The 23,028-nt window shown below is 40.6% G+C and overlaps 1 protein-coding gene across 3 annotated transcripts in view; it reads left to right on the forward strand.

Annotated features, from left to right (window-relative positions):
- The window catches only part of DMXL1 (Dmx like 1), a 155,269-nt gene that overhangs the window by 123,723 nt on the left and 8,518 nt on the right, over positions 1–23,028 (forward strand). For all 3 annotated transcript variants that reach the window (XM_050945532.1, XM_050945533.1, XM_050945534.1), the window contains 12 exons: positions 334–419; positions 4,546–4,747; positions 6,604–6,721; positions 9,058–9,120; positions 11,918–12,004; positions 13,980–14,101; positions 14,238–14,379; positions 16,334–16,394; positions 16,851–16,978; positions 18,137–18,229; positions 18,673–18,764; positions 19,797–19,849. In XM_050945532.1, the coding sequence (XP_050801489.1) occupies positions 334–419; positions 4,546–4,747; positions 6,604–6,721; positions 9,058–9,120; positions 11,918–12,004; positions 13,980–14,101; positions 14,238–14,379; positions 16,334–16,394; positions 16,851–16,978; positions 18,137–18,229; positions 18,673–18,764; positions 19,797–19,849 (1,247 nt within the window). The remainder of the gene's footprint in view (positions 1–333; positions 420–4,545; positions 4,748–6,603; positions 6,722–9,057; positions 9,121–11,917; positions 12,005–13,979; positions 14,102–14,237; positions 14,380–16,333; positions 16,395–16,850; positions 16,979–18,136; positions 18,230–18,672; positions 18,765–19,796; positions 19,850–23,028) is intronic.

Consider the following 23,028-nt stretch of genomic DNA (forward strand, 5'->3'; position numbering starts at 1 on the left):
TACTGCAGAAGTGTGAGCGATAATATGGCAGCCATTCAAGAAATGCATATATTTTCTAGGAATGCCTTAACTTCTTTCTTTGTTATAAATAACTCATGAGTATGATACTTTAATGTCTTTTTATTATGTATAATAGTTGTTTTGGCATGCAAGGTATCCTTGAGGTTTTAAATATATTCATGGTTTATTAACTGTTTATAATATTTTCGTTGTTAAAAGCTTAAAAATATTCCTACAGTAGAGAAGTTGAAGTTAAAGTTTTATTTTTAAGTGACACTTTCTTAAAGTTGTAGGAGGTCAATCAATGACTAATGAGTATTTTCTTGTTGTTAGTTGGTCACTGATGCGATTGGCTATGGTTCAGTTGGTGCTTCATAGGTTGAAGAATTTCTACCCCTTGGCTGGGCATGATCTGTCAGGTAATGGTGTAGTAATGGAAATGTCTTTCCATATTTAATAATCTGACAATGAATTCAAGACCCTAATTGCACAATAGAAACAAATCAGCCTTTTAGCTGCTTCTGCATTCAGCAGAGTGTTGTACATAACTTGTTCAGTAGTTTTGGATTTATTTATCCTGACACTGTTACTATAGTAACATTGGTACACTTTAAATACTGAGGATTTTCCCATGAAGTATTAGTACCTATATATTTTGGTTCCAACTTCTATCACTTTTGTTTACCTCTTAATCATTTATATACAACCATTGACAACTTTCTTAATTGTTTTTCACTACCTCATAGACTTTAAGGTTAGAAGGGACCATTATGATCATATAGTCTGACCTCCTGCACAATGCAGGCCACAGAATCTCACCCACCCATTCCTGTATCAACCCCCTAACCTATGTCTGAGTTATTGAAGTCCTCAAATCGTGGTTTGAAGACCTCAAGGTGCAGAGAATCCTCCAGCAAGGGACCCGTGCCCCATGCTGCAGAGGAAGGCAGAAAACCTCCAGGGCCTCTGCCAATCTGCCCTGGAGGAAAATTCCTTGCCGACCCCAAATATGGTGATCAGTTAAAACCTGAGCATGTGGGCAAGACTCACCAGCCAGCACCCAGGAAAGAATTCTCTGTAGTAACTCAGATCCCACCCCATCTAACATCCCATCACAAGCCATTGGGCATATTTACCTGCTAATAATCAAAGATCAATTAATTGCCAAAATTAGGCTATCCCATCATACCATCCCCCCATAAACTAATCAAGCTTACTCTTGAAGCCAGATATGTCTTTTGCCCCCACTACTCCCCTTGGAAGGCTTCACTCCTCTAATGGTTAGAAACCTTCGTCTGATTTCAAGTCTAAAATTCCTAGTGTCCAGTTTATATTCATTTGTTCTTATGTCCACATTGGTACTGAGCTTAAATAATTCCTCTCCCTCCCTGAAATTTATCCCTCTGATATATTTATAAAGAGCAATCATATCTCCCCTCAGCCGCCTTTTGGTTAGGCTAAACAAGCCAAGGTCTTTGAGTCACCCTTCATAAGACAGGTTTTCTATTCCTCGGATCATCCTAGTAGCCCTTCTCTGTACCTGTTCCAGTTTGAATTCATCCCTCTTAAACATGGGTGACTAGAACTGTACACAGTATTCCAGATGAGGTCTCACCAGTGCCTTGTGTAATGGTACTAACACCTCCTTATCGTTACTGGAAATACCTAACCTGATGCCTCCCAAGACCGCATTAACTTTATTAACAGACGTATCACATTGGCGGCTCATAGTCATCCTGTGATCAACCAATACTCCAAGGTCCTTCTCCTCTGTTACTTGAAACTGATGTGTCCCCAATTTATAACCAAAATTCTTCTTGTTAATCCCTAAATGCATGACCTTGCAATTTTCACTATTAAATTTCATCCTCCCTGATTGAACTAACCTCGTTATCTGTAGCTTGCTTGCATATATATACCTGCCCCTGGAAATTTCCACTACATGCATCCGACGAAGTGGGTATTCACCCACGAAAGCTCATGCTCCAAAACGTCTGTTAGTCTATAAGGTGCCACAGGATTCTTTGCTGCTTTTACAGATCCAGACTAATATGGCTACCCCTCTGATACTTAACATCCTATTACTATTATTTCAGTCAGTGTCGTAGCCAGGTTCTAACAGCAGGGAGAGCAAGCAAACATAAAAAAGGCACCCCCCTTGGCTCCTCCTCTGGCCACGCCCCCTGGCTCCTCCAGCCACGCCGTGCCCCCTTTCCCCCCTGGGCTGGCTACTGCGGCCATGCTGCACCCCCACAGCCACACTGTGCCCCCCCACATGTCTGTACAGGGAGGCTGGCAGAGGACGGAGGTACGAGGGGAGGGAAAGGCAGGGGTATGGGGTACATGGGAGGGGTACATGGGGTATGGAGTTTGGGAAGGGGTTACCGGGGATGGGAGTGGGCTGGGGTCCCTGGGGCTCTCTGTGCAGAGGGGGCTGGAGCTGCCCCCGGGACTGGGAAAGCCTGGGAGAGGGGCTCGCCGCGTGCAGCACCAGCCCAGGTGCAGCGCTGGCCATACCCTTTGGGGGGTGGGGGAAGAAGGCAGCAAGCCCCGCCAGGCGCGGTCCAAGCGAGCTGCAGCCCGGCTCGCCCGCTCAGCCCGGGGGGCGCTGCCCTGCCCAGGGCTGCTGGCGGAGCCTGCCTGTGGGTGGGTCGCACTGACAGGCCACGGCAGGAGGGAGGAAGCGCTCTCCCCTCCTCGGGGGAGTTTTATTCCGGTGAGCTGCGGGCGGCGCCGAGGCTCCTGCTGGGAGTAACCAGCCGTGGGTCTGCCTGGTGTGGCTGCCATGCGCAGCGCAGAGCCACGGCATCCGCTCCTCCAGCATGCACGGGCTCTGCCGCTGCCTCTGCTTTGCGGCTGCACTGGCGGGGCTCTCCTGCCAGCAGCTCCTCCAGTTGTGCTGCTGGCAGTGCCGGCCAGCAGGCACCGCTTCCGCGCCTGCCGCCCTGAGGGGAAGCAGTTGCTTCCACTGAACCCTGCTAGCTATGCTACTAACTCCAATTTACAAGGTCATCTCGACCTTCCTGTATGATATCCCAGTCCTTCTCTATGTTAGCAATACCTCCCAGCTTTGTATCATCCGTAAACTTGATTAGCACATTCCCGCTCTTTGTGCCAAGGTCAGTAATAAAAAGATTAAATAAGATTGGTCCCCAAACCGATCCCTGAGGAACTCCACTAGTAACCTCCTTCCAGTCTGACAGTTCACCTTTCAGTATGACCCGTTGTAGTCTCCCCTTTAACTAGTTCCTTATCCACCTTTCAATTTTCATACTGATCATGATTTTTTCCAATTTAGCTGCTAATTCCCCATGTAGAACCATATCAAATGCCTAACTGAAATTGAGATAAATTAGATCCACTGCGTTTCCTTTGTCTAAAAAATCTGTTACCTTCTCAAGGAGATCAAGTTGGTTTGGCACGACCTACCTTTTGTAAAATCACGTTATATTTTGTCCTAATTACCATTGACCTCAATGTCCTTAACTACTTTTTCCTTCAAAAAATTTTCCAAGACTTTGCATACTACAGATGTCAAACTAACAGGCCTATAGTTACTCTGATCACTTTTTTTTTTCCTTTCTTAAAAATAGGAACTATGACTGCAATTCTCCAGTTGTACGGTAAAGCCCCTGAGTTTACTGATGCATTAAAAATTCTTGCTAATAGGCTTGCAATTTCATGTGCCAGTTCCTTTAATATTCTTGGATGAAGATCATCTGGGCCCCCTGATTTAGTCCCATTAAGCTGTTCAAGTTTGGCTTCTACCTTGGATGTGGTAATATCTACCTCCATATCCTCATTCCCAGTTGTCATCCTACCATTATCCCTAAGCTCCTCATTAAAGACTGAGGCAAAGTATTTGTTTAGATATTGGACCATGCCTAGGATTATCCTTAACCTCCACTCCATCCTCCGTGTTTAGTAGTCCCACTTCTTCTTTCTTTGTTTTCTTCTTATTTATATGGCTATAGAACCTTTTAGTATTAGTTTTAATTCCCTTTGCAAGGTCCAACTCTACATGGCTTTTGGCCTTTCTCACTTTATCCCTACATGTTCTGACCTCAATAAGGTAGCTTTCCTTGCTAATCTTTCCTATCTTCTGCTCTTTGTAGGCTTTCTGCTTTTTCTTAATTACCTCTCTGAGATGCTTGCCCATCCAGCTTGGTCTACAACTCCTGCCTATGAATTTTTCCCTCTTTCTTGGGATGCAGGCTTCTGATAGTTTCTGAAACTTTGACTTAAGTTAGTAAATGAACCATGTGCTTTCCTTTTGTAGCTCAAAGTACATCTTTGGTTAAAATACATACAGTGGCCTAGATGCTATGGCCCTCCTCCCATATCTAGCTCTTCTGCCAGCAAAAAGCAATACAGCTCTCTTCACCCAGACCACTTGTTCATAAATGATTTTTTTTAAAGTGTTCATGTGCATAATAAACATACGTATGTTAGATTAAAGTATTTGAAACGCTTGACAGTGAAGTGATTCTCATCAAGATTCTAGCAGAAATAAAATAGTTCATTTTGTTTGGTTTGTCCTTGTAGAGCTTCCAGTTAGTTCCCCGCTGTGCCATGCCATTCTGAAGACATTTCAGCGCTGGGAGCAAGTTCTTCTCCGGCGACTTGAGATACATGGTGGCCCACCTCAGAATTTAATTTCTGCTCATACTTCTGAGGATGCATTATCAGCAGGTCCTGCACTCCTTCGTCATAAAGCTTTGCTTGAACCTACAAACACTCCTTTCAAGTGAGCATGTGACTTTTAAAAAAAAAAAACGTGTTTAATGTATATCTTCTGAACATTTAATTAGTTGTCCTTGGTAAGGCAAGTGAAGGGCCATAGTTTCAGAAATGCATGCTTGCATATGCAAGTACCACAGATTTAGTGCAGATGTCCAGGTAGAGACATGCCTGGCATGTGTGCATGTGCCATATCTGATTTGCTCTCAGTTATAACTGTATGCTCAAATGCGTGCAAGTTAGCATGCATGTGTATACTTCTGAAACTTTTGGCCCTAAGCAATGAAGATATTCAGATGTGGAGAAAGCAATCATACTTTTAAAGTTCTCAAAGCCCAATGCCAAAAGTCAATTTACTGTTTGGGGGGCGGACAGATCTATATTTAGCCAAAATCAGAGTAAGGAACCTTATTCATCTCAGTAGCTGACCTTTTTATTTAAAAAAAACAAAACAAAAAAAGTGTGACAGGTCTTTGATCTACCTTCTGAGTTAGCATTGTGGAGGAGACCGGGGCCAGGTCTTGAAGAACATTGTTGTAAAAAGTTCCCTTCTCTCCTAGCTATAACAAAAGAAACAGTAACTTTCTTCTCTGCAATGACTATGGGCTCATAATATTGCATCTTGCAACTGAAAACATTGTGGTATCAGCAAGTGATTTGTAACTCCCTTTTTGAAATTGGATATCAACACCGCACATTTATGTAACCATATGTTCCTTTTCTCCCAATGGCATCTGCGTAAGCTCCACAGCCAGCAGTTAAGTGCACTTCTTCTCCATTGTAAACTGGTAATTCCTAACAACTGTAACCTTAGTTGTCTTCTTGACTTCATTTAAAAAAAAAATATTTTGAATGATATACTGTACACACACCTCCCCCGCTCCCACCATTGAGTATCCAGTAGATGGCTATGCTCTTGACTCCATTATAGTTTTGAACCTAGCCACCTTTCCAAAGATTTCCACAGTTGTTGGGGTACTTACAGCATATTCATCTGAGGTTCACTACTATTCTGTTTCTTTAAAATCTGTTTAACTCAAAATCTTGACGCACTATTGGGAGAAAAGGGCTTCACGAAAGATACAACAAGTCCTCCCTTTCGAAAGTGAGGGGTGAGCTCAGGTTTGTCTGTTTTGATGTTACGTCTGCACTTTAGTTTGTCAGTCTTCTAGATGATCCTAAGGTACAAACAGGAAAACCAATTTATGATACCCCTGATGTTCTTAAGGTTAAATAGTAATTTTTTTAAAAAAAATTGGAGAGGATAAAATTTGGAGGCTATTTTATTTTTTTTTTTCTTCATCTTTTTCCTTAAACATAGTTTAGTTTCTTGGGGGAAAATCATTATTCTAAGCCTCCACTGAGATAAGGAGTAATTCCTATGCTTCATTATCCCCATACAGCTACGTTTTCACTTTCAGTATTTGTTGGTATTATCTATGTTTATCTGCTCATAGCATATTGGTCAATAACTTAAATTTCCTCCCCCATCAGGGCAAGGAACTCAGCAAAGCATTAAGGAAACTTCAAAATGTAAGCTGTTAATTTGAAGTTGGAGTCTAACTGTGGCTAGATGTTTTCAGAGGTCTCAGAAAAGTACATTGTATATCCTAATATACTGTGCCATTTATACTGTAATCTTGGGCATTCTGTAAATTAAATATATAATTATTGTACTTCGCTAATTGACACAGGAAGTGATATCTGTGGCTGACTCAACTCTGGATTTCCACATTTTCAATTTGTAACAACCTGAACATTTCCTTTACAGCATTTTATTTGGTATGAGTTGTATGCTAATAATATTTTGAATCTCTTGTGAGTACCACATAAACACACACTTATTTTAACTTTTATCTATAGATCTAACAGTCATGTTGCACTGTCTGTGAAGAGGCTTTGGCAGTACTTAGTTAAACAAGAGGAAGTCCAGGAAACCTTCATCAGAAATATATTTACAAAGAAAAGATGCCTAAATGAGGTCTGTATAGTACACACAGTGTATAAAACTATGTTAATTAAGAGCCTGGATTTAAGGTAAAACATATGTAAGCTGGCTTACTTGTTTGCTAGAGCACAAATTTGTGGACAACAGATTTGGTGTTTGGGGGCTATCCCTAGATACCAAATTTCGTGGGTTGAAAAATTTTGCTGCATTTTGGGTGTTACCTTGGTTTAAGTCCCACAGCTCTACTCAAAACAAAAAGTAAATGGCTACCTTGAATAGTATGAAAAGCCTTGCATTGCTGGAAATTTTGGCCTAAGATGGTAATAAGAGTTACCTCAAAAGGCTGACAGTTTGTAAAATAAATAAATAAAAATAAAAAATTATACACCGACAAGATTCCAATTTGCAACCTAGTCAGTCATAAATTTCAAAATTGAGCCTGTCCCTACCAGTTTATCTTGTGCATCCCACAGTTGCCCACTGAATCCTACCTCCTTGCCTTATAGTTCTCGAAAAACATCAAAATAAATTCAGCACCCATTTACAGTGCCAGTGATAGTACTTGCATAAGGTTCTCTATCCACACCCTGGCTTTCTAGGCCACGTGCTCTTAAAACACACTTTTAAAAAGTTGTAGCTCTTTCTCCTTTTTTCCTTGGGTGCTCCATCATTGCTCCTTGCTTATAGTTTATTTACTGTACTGTTTTATTGGTGATAGCACTCACTATCTGCTGTCTAGCCCCTACCCCATAAACTTATAATTTATCCCCTGCTAATAACTCCATAAGCGAACCCTGCCAAAAGTAAATGGTAAATGACCGTAGGGTCATTTGAGATTTTAACTGAACATGGCAACACTCTAACAGAGAGAACTCACATGTAATCAATAGCTTAAACTACTATGTGTGCCAAGCACCAGTCACTAGAACTCAGAATAGCACAGTACTATAGGAAATGTTTGTATTGGTTTATAAAGAGCTGCCCCCTGAATTAATGTTATTTGAAAACCATCAGTACTTTAAGCAGAGGACAGGGTATTTAATCTTTTTTTTTTAAAGTTACCATTGTTACACTTCTCAGTAATTCAATGCAGTTTTTTTAATGTGCTGCTTTTGTTTCTCTTCCACGTGTTTTTTTTCTTTTCCTGTTACTCTTTCTATTACCTTTCCCCATTTTCCTTTTCATTCTCTTTCTGGGAATTAAAAACAGCAGAGTTTTAAAAACTAATCCAATGTTGCTGAAAGATGGTTTTGTTTTTCTAGGTTGCCTCCACTTAATCCTCAGGTTTTATATTCTGTTTCTGCTTGATTATGACTCCATTTGGGCTGAGTCTTTGGCGTGTATACCTCATGTCAGTTATTGAATGACACAATGGTGCCAGAAATGACTAGTGTCAGAGAGATACTGCTGTCTCAGAGAATCAGACAGGAGAATTTGATTAGAGCAATGGAACACCGTAGGACAATCAAGATAGTTGTCAGGTGAACAGGAATTCTAGTTTACATGAATTTGCACTAAATGTGGAGTGAATGCGTTCCTCAATATTCCATAAAAGATAACGTTTAAGTAACACGTATGTGTGTTTATGTGAAAGAGAGTAGTCATTTATGTACAGGATGTTGGCACTATTTGAGCATTCTTACTGGTATAAAATAGTTTTCAGGCAGCATGGTAGATCCAGACTTTGACTGCAAACTTGTTTCTTCCTGATGAGCCGAAAGTCTGTTGTAATATTTTGAGTTATCCACTATGACTAACACATGGTGCAGTGGGTTCACATTCCTGAGGAAGCCCTAATCTGTTCGCCTCAGCTCTGAGGAGAATAATGGCAGTGTAGGAACAGAGGGAGATGGAGGAGGGACAGACATCTAATTCCTGACAAAAATTCTTAATTTAATTAATGCAGCTCTGCTGGTATGCTGCACCTGCTGTGTGCCTTAAGTGCTGGTGAAGCAATATCACTAGTTTAGAATTGCTAGTTGTGTCCTTACTTTAAAATGATTTTACTTCGACTACTCTGGGATTTCCTGCTGTCATTGCTAGTACATTCAACATCAGTGTATCATATTGGTAAATTCTAAGTTTTACACGGAAAATTGACTGCTAAGGTAGATGAAACACTGTAATACACTACAGAATATAACAAGTCATTTTTGCATCAAATGTGTAGTTTAGGAAGAAAATTTGAGAATTAGACTGTAAATGCTGAACAAAATATTTTTATGTAAGTATCTGCGCAATTCAGTGTGGAGTGTCTTAATTTTGTTGTGCGTTGGAAAGATGGACATGGGAGTAAGGATTTCGTCAGTATCCTGCATGTTACATCTCATCTTTACTCTTTGTCATGTGATTGTTCTTTCGTGGTGAAGTCATTAGAGGACCACAGTGAAACCATCAAAAATACTATGATGGAGGAGCCCTTCTTCAATAAGGTACACAATGATAATTTTCACATGAAATTAGATGTATTCTTTAACTAGGAAATACCTACTGGCTACAACCATTAAACTGATATTCACCTTTGTTAACCTGTTTACAACTGTGCACAGTGTGGCGAGCTTAACTTTGCAAGAAGTCCAGTGGTTACCTCAGTAATATTGTATAGGATGTAGTTCTGCAAATGAAGACTGATTCTAAAATAAATTCTCCATGTCGTTATAGCTGCATTGAAACTTGAGTTAGAATACATAACAGAATTAGTATATGGATTAATAATTTGCTCAATACTAATTCTGTGCTAATATTTTGCACTTACGTGACACTTAAAATGGTTTGTAAGCACTTCAAAAACAGTTGACTGAAGAGGCATGTGAGAGAGGTAAGTATTGAATTAGTATATTGTCCCAAAAGAGAAGAATATGCTATTTTGTGCCTCAGTCCCTCATGAAACAGTAACTTAGCACAAATTTTGCACCTAAGCACTTTAATACTTCACAATGTGGATTTGTGGATTGACATTTATGAATTTGATTGTTGATACAGATAAGAATTCCATTTAACTGATGCTTATTTCCAGATTATTAGCAATAAAACTTTGTCTCCCGCCATTAAAAAGGCCTGTTTTAGTCATTTTTTATATATTTTCACAGGTGAGCAGCATTTCACTAAAAGCTACCCAACCTCACACAATTCTTCAATAATTTGCTTATGATAACATAGCGTGCCTAAGATTCAGAAATCGAGATAGAAGACTTGGTCACTTCAAGACATTGAAGTGCACTGTTTCACCCTTAAAAGCAGTATTTCATGTTCCCTAGGATTACTCCTTCCTTACCAGGATTAAAGGCCTTACGGTGGAATCTCTGCCTCTTTTGTAGCATTGAGCTCCTGCTGTGGCAGCATCTTTCTTAAATTAAAATTGGGTGACTGTATATAAAGGATATATTGTCACTCAACCAGAAATTTTGGGCTTAATTCAGACAGATCTGTGGCCTTAAAAATATATGGATCTACGGAAAGTGTGCTATTTATCACCCAAATGAATTGGTGGAATGCACCCTGGTAACACCATGAAGTACACTGTCTGCCAAAATATTACCTAACTTCTGCATGGACCAGCAAATGAGGTTTAGATTCTCATCTCTAGTGCACTACAGTAGTGCCGTGTTTTACCACTAGGCCACTGAACCAACCCTTTCATCATGCCTTTACATTCATGATTGGGAGCACTTCAAGAATAAACCTTTCATGTGGATTTTTTCTAATTAAGATAACTCTGTTTTGTATATTTTAGTAATAGTAAATTGAAGAATAGACTTTTTTCCCCCGCCATACCTTCAAGGCTGTTTTAGCTTTATTTAAAAGGTGACCTCTGCAAAATGACAAAACTCAAGGTGGCATCTTTTGTCTTCCAAACATATACTGTACCAGATATTTAAAATATAACTACAGGTGTAGCATAAGCAATGCAAGTGTCTTCTTAGTAAACAGTAGGAAAGGAAAATGCAGAATGTTTTTACTGCAGCGCATATGAAAATCCTAAACTTAGTATCTGGTTAACTGTGTCACACTTACAGTAACAGTGGAGGTAGAGGAGAAGCAAAGATAAGCACAGACTCTGGAAAAAAACAGCTAATTAAAACAATAAAATACCCAGTACTTTCTTGAAAGCTTAGGATTAATGAAAGTCAAAGGAGACGGGAAGCTTCTACATACACTGTTCCAAGGAGTTGGATACCACACGGTACTAGCGACCACATTACTGCATTTGTTTAACAGGGACTAGTATAATGGAGTCCCAATGCTGAATGAGGCCTGTAGGCCTTTGAGACTGGTAAAGACTTCAGATTCGATAAACTGAGATAGAGAACGCAGTTCTGGAACCTTGCACTTGTTATATTTTGGAGCACTTACCCAATTCAAATTTGAAATACAGGTCCTAATTTCTGTGCCCTCACTGATGCTTTGTAGCACTTCATGATCTCATTATAGTGGTAATGGTTTTGTTCCCATGGGAATTTCTCAATTTTATCAGTGCCGTCACAGGATCCTCTTTGGAATCTTGCAGTACCCTGACAAATAGCTAAAATACTTTCTAAAGTGATTTCTGCTTTAGAATTGAATGCAGAACAGTCAAAAGAGTCAAATGCTACCTTAGATAGCAAAGATTTAGCTTTGGAATGAAGTTTTTTCTATCAGCTGCTTCAATTTATGTATTTTTGCAACGTGAAAAAGTGCAAGACAGCCCAGTAGACTTGTATAGTTGAATGGACGGCAGGTGGGCAAAATAAGACAGAAATTTCAAATTATTCCTCTGCACTAGATCTTGCACGTGCAGTCCCTTGGTCAATCTCATCTACTTCAGTGCTGAAATACGAAGAATTAAGTTGCATCAAATATTCACAAGGCCCTTATGGCTCTCTTGTGATCCTTCCTTAGTGAAAAATTAAGTGTAAACATAATGAAGTGCCTGATGGCTTTTTATTCGCATCCCCGTGTACATGTGCAGTCCATATCCTTCTCCATTATTTCAAGGAAGATAATGGGTACAAAAGTGTGACTGAGATGAGAACTTGTAGAATCCCCCAAAATGGCGATCTTGATACAATAAAAAGAAGCCAAACTTATTAATATTTTGAACATTTTAGTTTTCCCAGTAGACTCAATACTTAGCATATACCATATTATGTTTGCTAGTGAGACATTTATGTAATAATCATATATGATCTAGTATTTGGCCTTTATGCTTGCAATATGAATTAAAAGTTGAACACAGGCTTGTACTTACAGATAGAAGCAGATCTGGGATATCCAGGAGGTAAAGCAAGGATTATTCATAAAGAATCGGACATCATTACTGCTTTTGCAGTCAATAAAGTGAGTATAATGAAAAGATAACTTTGTATTTTAAAATAGAGTGGACATATTTCATTACATAATACTTCAGACTATTCTTATAGATAGTACTCTTGCTGTGTAAGAATATCACACTTGCCAGCAGTCCGAATATGGCTTGCACTGTCACCATGTTCCTTCCTCTGCCCTTCTCCCCTGTCACTAGAGATTAAACTTGCAGCAGCTCCCTTCCTTGCTGCACTCAGTGCTCCCACTCCTGGTTCTTCGTGTCTTACTGAACAGAACATAAGAACCGCCATAGTTGGTCAGACCAGTGGTCCATCTAGCCCAGTATTCTGTCTTCCGACCATAGCTGGTGCCAGATGCTTCTGAGGGAATTCGCAGAACAGGGCAATTTGGTGTCGCTAGCCTCTTTGCCAGAAGCTGGGAATGGGCGACAGGGAATGGATCACTTCATGATTACCTGTTCTTTTTATTCCATCTGAAGCACCTGGGATTGGCCACTTACACTTTTGGCTTCCACAGCACCCTCTAGCAATGAGTTCCACAGGTGACTGTGTGAAGAAGTACTTACTCTTGGTTGTTTTAAACTTGCTGCCTATTAATTTTATTGAGTGACCCTTGGTTCATGTGTTGTGTGAAGGTGTAAATAACACTTTGTTGTTCACTTTCTCCACACTATCCAGGATGTGGTAGACCAGGGGTGGACAAACTACGGCCCGGGGGCCGCATCCAGCGCTTTAGACGTTTTAATGTGGTCCTAGAGCTCCTGCCGGGGAGCGGGGTCGGGGGTTTTCCCCGCTCCACTGCCATGGCTCTGCACAGCTCCCGGAAGCAGCAGCCTGTCCCCCCTCCAGTTTCTATGTGTACGGGCAGAAAAGGGGGCTCTGCACGCTGCCCACACCCCAAGCGCCGCCTCCACAGCTCCCATTGGTCGGCAAACAAGACCAATGAGAGCTGCAGGGGTGGTAACTGAGAACAGGGCAGATGCAGAGCTGCCTGGCCGTGCCTCTGCGAAACGAGGACATGCTGCTGCTTCCGGGAACTGCTTGAGGTAAGCATTGCCCGGAGCCTGCACCCCATATCCCCCCAGTACCCCTCTGCCCCAGCCCTGCCCACCCTTCTGCCCTCTGAACTCCTTGGTCCCACCCTCCTGCACCCGAGAGCCTGTCCCACCCCAGCTCTGAGCCCCCTCCCACACCCTAAACTCCTCATTTCTGGGTTTTACAGGGAGGGAAGTGGGAGGAGCAGATGTGCTATCTCTGCTCACAGCAGAGGTGAGGGGAAGGAAAATGGAGCTACCCTGAGCTGTAGAGCTCTTTCTGCTCCTCCCACTTTCCCAGTAAGAATAGGCTGCGACCTGCTCCGTGTCTGAGGGGAAACGAGGAGACCTCTGCTGCTTCCTGAGCAGCTCTGGCTGTTGCTTCCCAGGAGGCATGAAGGGACAGCTAATGCTCGGTGACGGGTAAAATGGAATGTCCTCATGGGCTGGATCTGGGCCACAGGCTGCCAACTGAAGAATAGAGCTCTACTGTATAGAGAGAAGGGGGTGGGAGGAAGAGAGAATGTGAGAGCACTTTTGTGTTCACTCAAATACATCTGCAAGGCATGCAGCTATAAATGTTGTTGTATAAGAACTTAAAGAGTAACCTGTTTAGCCTTCCCACAAGGAGACAGGTAAGAAGCAACTCAAGCTTCCTGGGAGGAAGGGGGTTATAAATACAGTAACATGAATGTGTAATTTTGCCTGGCAAGCATAAGGGGACAAACTTTTGAAGAGATTTCGGCTCCATCACTGCAACTTTTTGTACATAGTTGTAGACCCAATAGAATGTAGACACCTGTATGATATGCACACACAAATGTGTGCACCTGCAAATTGGCTAGCTAGATGTTTGTCTACAAATGATCATACCAGCAAAAGGGCAACAGTCAATTTAAAGATCCATTCTGGAAAACTGTTTTTAAATTCATTCTTTTGTAACTGTTTTTTCAGGCAAACAGGAACTGCATTGCAATAGCTTCCAGCCATGACATTCAAGAACTAGATGTTTCTGGGATTCTAGCTACACAAATCTACACCTGGGTTGATGATGACACAGAAGTGGAGGCTAAAGGGTATATTTATTCCATTTTTATTCGATTAGCCCTTGCAATTCGGTTATGGTTATACTGACTAATCCATAGTAATTCAATGCTTTATTTAAAAAATCCTGTCTAATCAGCACTCTGGTAACTAATGTTGCATTTATAGGTCTGATGACTTCTTGGTTATACATGCTCGTGATGACCTGGCAAATGTTCAGGGTACTACACCTTATACACACAGCAATCCTGGCACCCCTATCAACATGCCTTGGCTTGGTAGTACACAGACTGGGAGAGGTGCATCTGTGGTAAGTCACTTGTCAGAGAATAACATTTTAATATCTCTAGTGCTTTAAGGTTTGTATGCCTTTCACTAGATTACGCTTGCACAGAGTGAAGGAGGAGCAGAAAATGCTCTACAGTTCAGGGCAGCACAAAATGCATACTGCTACATCTCCCTCATCCACTTCCTCCGAATGCTCATGGGTTAATGATACTGTACTGATTTCAGATGTACTAACTAGGCAAAAAATTGTCTTAGGTCACATATAGTTAAATGGCTTAGCTATGCAAATGATGAAGGAAGCATATATTCAGAGTGAAATAGGAGACCTGAACAAAAACTCTACGTCCAGGTTCAAATAAAAGTCTGCAGCTTAAATTTCTCTCTAATGAGCTGAATCTCAACACTGACCCTGAACATTCTAAAATGTGGATAAATTTGGATATGGATCAAGATTTTTAACACCTACATTCAGGAGTGTTTTGATCCAAGGTTTTAAGGTAGCCTGTTAATGTCTGGATCTGGAGTTCAGAGTAGATCTTGGGGTTTTGATTTAGGCCCTCTTTATTCCAGGCTGACCTTAGTTTAAAACAAGCAAGATACTTTACTACCTCATGCAGTACTTTAACGGGTGTGTGTGTGTGTGTGCAGTACTTTAACGGGTGTGTGTGTGTGTGTGTGTGTGTGTGTGTGATATTCTACAGCAATCCCTTCAGTCTGTATAGGAGTGGTATCACTAAGCTTTAAAAATAGTTCTGTCTAGCCCATCTCACTTTGCAGGATGGCATGCTGTGAGGGTTGGGTGCATGGATTAAACTTGGGGGGTGGGGAGGAATAGAGATTCTAGGATTTATGGGGAAAATGCATAGGCCAGCTGAAACATTACCAGATAACACATGTATTTACAACTTTGTATCAAATTTGGTATAAACTGGCAATGTTTTATCTTGTAAATTGCCAGGCAGCCTAATTCTGTATCAATAATCATAGTTATCTACTTTTTAGTAAATTCTGCAACATTATGCAGTCTCTACAGAAAGTTTAGTTTAATAACCTCTTTCAGGCTTACAAGAATGATAAGACATGGAGTCTTTCACCTCCAAGCTCACTGGTTGAGATCTGTCCCACAGGTAGTAACAATCAAATGTGACTTCCATTTGGCTTTTCTGAAATACATTGATGCCAATGCATCTAGTTAAAACATTCAGATATCCACCATCACACAGGGTAGCAATTATGTATTACTAATAGTTTAATGTTGAACTCCAACAAACATTCATTTCCACTATATGACACAATCCTGTGCACCAGGAGTTTGTGTGTTCAGAGAGGTAATCTTGAGTATCTTTTTTCAGGACACCTTTTTAAAATACAAAACTCTGGCAATTTGATATTTGGTCCATTCCAAATCCCAAAAAGTGCTCTTGCAGAAGTATTTTATGAACCCCAGAGAAGACAGCGGAGAGGTGTGTACTCCATCAGAGGCAGGGAAATAATGTGAATGTTTCCTTCATTTTCATGGCAGAATGTATAGCAAGGGACTCCTGGGAGTCCGCAAGATCTCCCATCAACACATCACTTGACAGAGAGGCAAAGGACTGAAATGGCATGGTAGTGTATTTAGGAGAACAAGTCAATGGGCTTATGCTTATGCTTCTAAATCCATCAGGTGTCTTTTTGAAAATCTCCCTTTTTTTTAATCTGCGCTAACTATATTACTTGTTCTTCAGCGGAGGGCCACAAATTACACTATCCAATTCTTTTTCACCCCATAATTATAAAATGACTAAGTAGAAACTAAAGCATTAGTGTTGGGAGAAACTTCAGCTTCCATTCACTTTCACACACATTTTTAAAAGTGGTATTGCCTTTGTTTTCAGTGGGAATTTAAAAAAGGAAACCAGTCATTTCCCATAACTAATTTAATCCAATAGGTTTTTAAGTAGTTGTGTAGTTTAACTGTCTTTTATATTGAACAGCTGATCAAGAAGGCTATTAATAATGTCAGAAGAATGGCTTCCCATCCAACTCTACCTTATTGTAAGTTCATTGTTTTAACAGATATTATTGTTTTTACAGTACTTTCCTAACTCTCCTTGTTTCCCAATATGTATTACTAATTTATAACAGCAAAAGTATATTAAAGATTTTAGAAAACACACATCTTGTGTGAACCTTCTATATAATGAAACCATCGCTCTTTTTAAAAAGATGGGGAAGGGCGGGCCTTCAAAAGCTATTTTACTTGGGCCAAATTGGGAATTTATTCCTGTTTCACGTACAATATGCAGTAAAACAAAAAAAGAGCAGACAGACTGGGGCCCTAGTCTGTTTAGGACCTCTAGTCGTTGCTATAATACTCCTAAAAGACCATAGGAAACTTTAACTTTACCTTATTTGTCAGATTCTTTTTTCCCTTAGATGAAGCTTGGATTTTCTATTCAAATTATAGAACATATGTGGAAAGAGTTATTCAGATATATTATTCTATTACAGACTTGACGGGTGCTCAAGATGGTAGTGTGAGAATGTTTGAATGGGGCCATTCACAACAAATCACATGTTTCCGCTCTGGTGGCAACTCAAGGATAACACGAATGAGATTCAATCACCAAGGAAATAAGGTATTATACAGAAGTCCTCTCTACTCACTTCCTGGTGTTTTTGCAAAACAGTATAAACAGCTCTTCTTTGTTGGTTCACTATGTCAGTAAATAACACTGTATTCAAACATAATGTATTAAAATACTGAACTCCTTGGAGAGCATGACTCTCAAAAGCCTTGCTTTTCTGCTATTTACTTTTCAAACATCTTTTTAAAGGGGGAAGGGAGGGCCAGACAGCATATCTGCTTGAAGTATGAACCAGAATAAATACCTTGGAACCCCCTTCATAATTGCAGAATTAGAACACTTTGAGAACAGCGTCTCCTTTTAAAAAATTAAATTTGCAAAGCTAAACATAAATTATACATACCAAGGTATATCAGGATACAGGTACACAGGACTTGAGTATATCCGATCATTTGTTTTAAAAAGCTGTGGTACAAACACCATTGTTCCAGCACTGTTCTGAGGACTGCTCTTCAGTAAGACATTTTAAGTCAAAGAAAACTTCTAAGAGACAATTACATCTACACTGCCCTGCATTTTCAGACTACAGAGGTGTGAATAGCAGTGTACTCCAAAATGCTGCACTGTAACTCTCCCATTTGGATTCTGCAGGTGCAAACTAAGATACTACGTTAATGCAAACTGGGTATCTTCAAGAAGATTACGTTAATGCAAACTAGGAATCTTTTACTTTCTACCTGCAGAGTCCAGATGGGGGAGTTAAGAGCGCAGCGTGTTGGTGTGCATTGCTATTGACAGCCCCAAACTCCAAACTGCAGGGCAGTGTAGACAAGCCTTTATGTCTATTAACAGAAGTCATCAATTTTAAAAATATCCTTTCTGCTTTAGCTGCTGCTGCTCCTTTTCCATAACAACAACAACAACAGACAACAGAAATAGCATGTGCCTTGAAATGCTGTAATCCAAGTTAGTCGGTATGTTGCGTCAAGGGAGTGTTGGATTTGGGTTTGGTTCTGGTGCAGTTGCTTTCCAGAGTTAGACCAGGCACACAATACAAGTGTTTCTGGGAAGATCAAGTTTCTGTTTATTATCTACTGGACTGAAGTGGTGGCAGTATAATTTCTGTATCTTAAATATGCCTAGCAAAGTATGCATGTACATGTGTTACATTGTGTATTAAAAATATACATTCACATTTTCTCTCTTCAGTTCGGGATTGTTGATGCTGATGGATACATATGTTTATATCAAACAAACTGGAAGTGTTGCCCACTTACTGGAAGCACACCCAAACCATATCTGGTAAGCTAAAATGTAAACTTGCAGTGCATACATTTGCTTTGTACTAGGTGGTCTCCTGGCAGCACCAGAAAAGTTAAGAATCCACTAGGATTTTTTCAGCTCACCTTGTCTTGTTTCTATTTGGTTGACATTAAGCAGACAGGTTCTCAATTCATAACCATATTTCTTAATTTGAAGAGAGAATGCAAAATAAGATCTAAAATTATTTGGTTATCTTTGGTTGGAAAGCAAATACCACTGGAGGTGTCCAACACTTGTGTTAAAAACTTAAGACTATTGGTAGACTAAGTGTAGGGTTAGTCTGAACTATGAATTTCCCCACTTTTAGTTGATTGAAGAACAACCTTTAATGTACTTTTTATCTTTTAAATAAGCTTTTATGCTAGCACGAAAGCTAGCTTTGTTACATGACTGCTTCCTAACTGTGTACTGTCATTTTCCAGACGTGGCAGTGTCATAACAAAACAGCCAATGATTTTGTTTTCATCAGTTCCTCCTCTTTGATAGCCACAGCTGGACAGGCTACTGATAACAGGTAAGAACTTGATTCAAGATCATAGTTGGAGGCTAAAGATTCATGAATAATACTGTTTTTTAATGTTTCTTGCTATTATGTAGTTTGGGATTTGGGCAGGTAAGATTGTCACCTACCAACTTGTGATATGGTCGCATCAAATAGAACAGAATCCCTTTCATCCCTCTTGACAAATGTTTTAGTAAGTGTTACCATTTGTACAGATTTGCGAGATTTGTCCAGGCTTGGACTAGCTCGAAACTTGAGCTTAACTTTTTTTTTTAACATGACCCTGATAGAGAAAACAAACCCAGTATGTAGGAGACTCCAACCACAAGAGAAATTTAAATTAATGTGAATCCTGAGCAAGAACAAAGATGAGTGGGTTGACTGTACAATATTCATGTGCTCATGTTATATGTATATCTATAATTCAGCAGTTCTCAACCAGTGGCCCATGGGCTGCATGTGGCCAAATTAGTACACAGCTGCAGCCCACAGCACACAGCTGTGGTGGGGTCTGGTCTGCCTAGTGTGGTGGAGTTGGGGCTGCCAGCCAGCCCTGCATGGCTGAGGTCTGAGGTCAAGGCTGTCAGCCAGCCTGGCAGGGGCAGGGGCAGGCAGCCACCCTCACACAGATCTGGGGTCAGGGCTGCTGCTGCTGCCCTGCCTCCCGGCCCCCTGCAGCCCAGGTAACACATTGTGGGCCGCATAACCACTGCTATAATTTAATAAAAATCTTAACTGGTAGTTAATTAGTCACATTTTTTTTAAGAATAAACCTTTGGAAGGATGGTAACGGAGTTCTTTATAATAGAACACAGTAAACAAATGCAAGTAATGTTGAATGAGCGAGTAATTTTGAGTTTGTCAATCTGAACTTTCATTTTAATTCTACTAATGTATTTGAGCATAAAAGTGTGTTGTGTGAAATGTTCAGATATTGGCTGCACTATTTCAAATACATAAAGTACCTACCTTTTTCTCTTCAAACTGCATTAGTAGTTAAGTCAGTTAAATTAAAAAGGTCAACATATCTTTTTCTTTTTACAGAAATATATGTTTGTGGGATACCTTAGTTGCACCTGCAAATAGTTTAGTGCATGGTAAGTAAAAACACAACAACAAATGTTGTACTTCAAGTTAATAGTTTTACATCTATAAATAATTCTGGAGTTTTCTTTTAAGATTTTTAAATTACTGTTTTTACTTAATTTTGATGGTCCATAGCCATAACTATTACCTATATCTTCATTAGTTGCAAAATATGTTTATAAACAGTCTTTCATCATAGTGTCTTTCTCCATAGTGTCTAAATAAATTATGAATGGTGATTTAAAAAATATTTATGTACTGGGGCAGGTCCTCAGCTGTTATAAATTACCATAGCTTCAATTATCATTGAAGTCATAGGACCTATTTCAGTTTACACCACCTAAGGATTTGCCTCTCTGTGTGGCAAGGTATCTTAGTGACTTGACATTAGAAGGTATCAATACACAATTCCCTTGCTTTGTTTTTATTCCAAGATGGATTCGGCAACTCCCTACTTATTGTTAAGGCTACGTTTTAGTCATGGGTATTTTCAGTAAAAGTTATAGACTGGTCACAGGTCATAAACAAAAAAATATGGCCCGTGACCTGTCCATGACTTGTACTATATACCCCTAATTTAAACTTGGGTGCTGTGGGGCAGGGGGTAGCACATAGCCCGGGACCCAAGCTGCTCCTTGGGAGGAGGGCAGACAGGCTCCCCAGAAGCAGCTACAAGTCCCTCGTCTCTGAAGCGGAGGCACAGCCATGGAGCTCCATGCACTGCCCCTACCCCAGCACTGGCTCCGCAGCTCCCATTGGCTAGGAACCGCAGCCAATGAGAGCTGTGGGGGCGGCACCTGCAGGCAGAGGCAGCGCACAGAGCTGCCTGGCCACGCCTCCGCCTAGGAGATGAGGGACATGTTGTTGCTTCCGGGGAGCCCTTGCCCGCGCTTCTTCCCCGCAAGGTAAGTGCTGCCCAGATGCCTCAGCCCCTGCCCCAGGCCTGAGCCCCCTCCCACACCCAAACTCGTGCTGCTATGGGAGGAGAGGGGGGTCACGGTAGCCTGAGACTGCCCCTGCAGCGGTGGGTGCGGCTGGCCCAGGGGCTGCCCGAACTGCTCAGGCAGCCCCTGGGTCAGCTGCATCAGCTGCTGCAGACATTACAAAGATCCCAGAAAGTCACAGAATCCATGATCTCCATGACAGATTTGCAGCCTTACTTATTGTGCATGGAATATCAAGATGATTGCTACTACTAGTCAGTGCACAGTGAACACTGTCCGTTATTGCCACACTTAGTAGGAACCACATCGCTTTTGAGATCATCTTATGGACTACAATTATCTCCATCTGTTAGAAAATTACTTTCTTTGCATAACCAGTTTCTTGTCGGTCCCTGAAGTAGTAGCTTAAGACAAGTTTGAATATTTCAGTGTAAATCACTATGAGTTTCCTTAAGAGATTTTAAGAGTTGAAAAACCAGCTACTGTGGATGTCAGTACAGACCCCTGAGTACATGGACCTTGAGATCTGATCAATTCTTTAAGCCTCCTCTATACAGGAAAACTACATCTTAACACATTCTAACTAACACTCTGTCCAACTTAACTTAGCACTCAGCATAGATGAATTGTCACCAACTGACATGACATGACAATGTGTGCAGAGTGTTTTATTATGTTGGAATCTGTTAATTAATATTATTTAACTTCCCAATATAGAGAAGCCCAGAGACCCAGCACAGTGGTCTCCAACTATGTATTTTGGTAAATTTTTGAAGTGCATTGCTACTCTGAATAGTGATACTATGAAAGTTGCATTGTGGATATTTGTCAGGTTTTTTATATATCCAATTTGCTGAACTTACTAGTACAAATTGTATAGGAGAACCAAAGAATAACACAAGCATATAGAAACAAAATCAGAAAAGCTAAGGTGCAATTCAGTTTCTGCCTTAGCCTATCAAGGAAGATAAAAGGCAATAAGAGGAGGTTCTTTAACTGCATTGGGAGTAAGAGAAAGACAAATAAAAGTGTAGGTTCTCTGCTTAACTAGGAAAGAGAACTAATAACTGATGACATTAAGAAGACTGAAGTATTTAATGCCTGTTTGCTTCAGTCTTCACTAAGAAGATTAATGGTGAGCACAATTAATATTAACAAGGAAGGGGAAGGAACGCAAGTCAAAATAGGGAAAGTACAGGTTCAAGAATACGTAGATAACTTAAATGAATGTCATCAGACCCTCCTGACTTGCATTCATCCTAGAAACTAGCTGAAGCAACTTTGAAACTGTTAGCATTTATCTTCAAGAACTCACAGAGGACAAGTGAGGTTCCAGAGGACTGGAAAAGGACAAAGCTTAGTACCTGTTGTTAAAAGGGGGAACCAAGATGACCCAGGGGCTTATAGACCAGTCAGCCCAACTTTGATTCTTGGAAATATACTTGAACAAACTATTCAACTGTATACAACTACAAAATGATACTGATCAGCATGGATATGTCAGGAATAAATCATGCCAAACTAACCTGATTTCCTTCTTTGACAGGGCCTAGTGGATAGGGGGAGAAAAGATGTGGTGCTGATTTTAGAAAGGCTTTTGACACAGGCCCATGTGGCACTCTTGCAAGCAGACTAGGGTAATGTGGTCTAGATGAAATTACTATAAAGTGGGTGCACAGCTGATTGAAAGACATTAGTTACCAATGATTTGCTGCAAAACTGGGAGGGTGTATTTAGTGGGGTCTCACATGGGTCAGTCCTGGCTCTGGTACTAGTCAATATTTTCATTAATGACTTGGATAATGGAGTGGTGAATGTGCTTGTGAAACTTGTGGATGACACAAAACTGGGAGGGGTTGCAGGCATGTTGGAAGGCAAAATTACAATTCAAAACAACCTTGACAAATTGGAGAATTTGATCTAAAATCAACATGATGAAATTAAATAAATATAAGTACAGGTACTTCACTTAGGAAAGCAAAATCAAATGGACAACTACAAAATGGGGAACAACTGGCTAGACTGTAGTACTTCTGAAAATGATAAATTGTCATAGTGGATCACAACTTGAATCGGAGTCAGCAATGTGTTGCACTTGCAAAAAAGGTTAATATGCTGGGGTATATTAACAGGAGTGTCGAATGTAAGACACAGGAGGTAATTCTCCCAATTCAGTTGACATTAGTGAGGCCTCAGCTGGAGTACTGAGTCCAGTGCTCAGCACCACACTTTAGAAAAGATGGACA

Source organism: Gopherus flavomarginatus, chromosome 3 (assembly GCF_025201925.1).
Source record: "Gopherus flavomarginatus isolate rGopFla2 chromosome 3, rGopFla2.mat.asm, whole genome shotgun sequence".
Lineage (NCBI taxonomy): Eukaryota > Metazoa > Chordata > Testudines > Testudinidae > Gopherus > Gopherus flavomarginatus.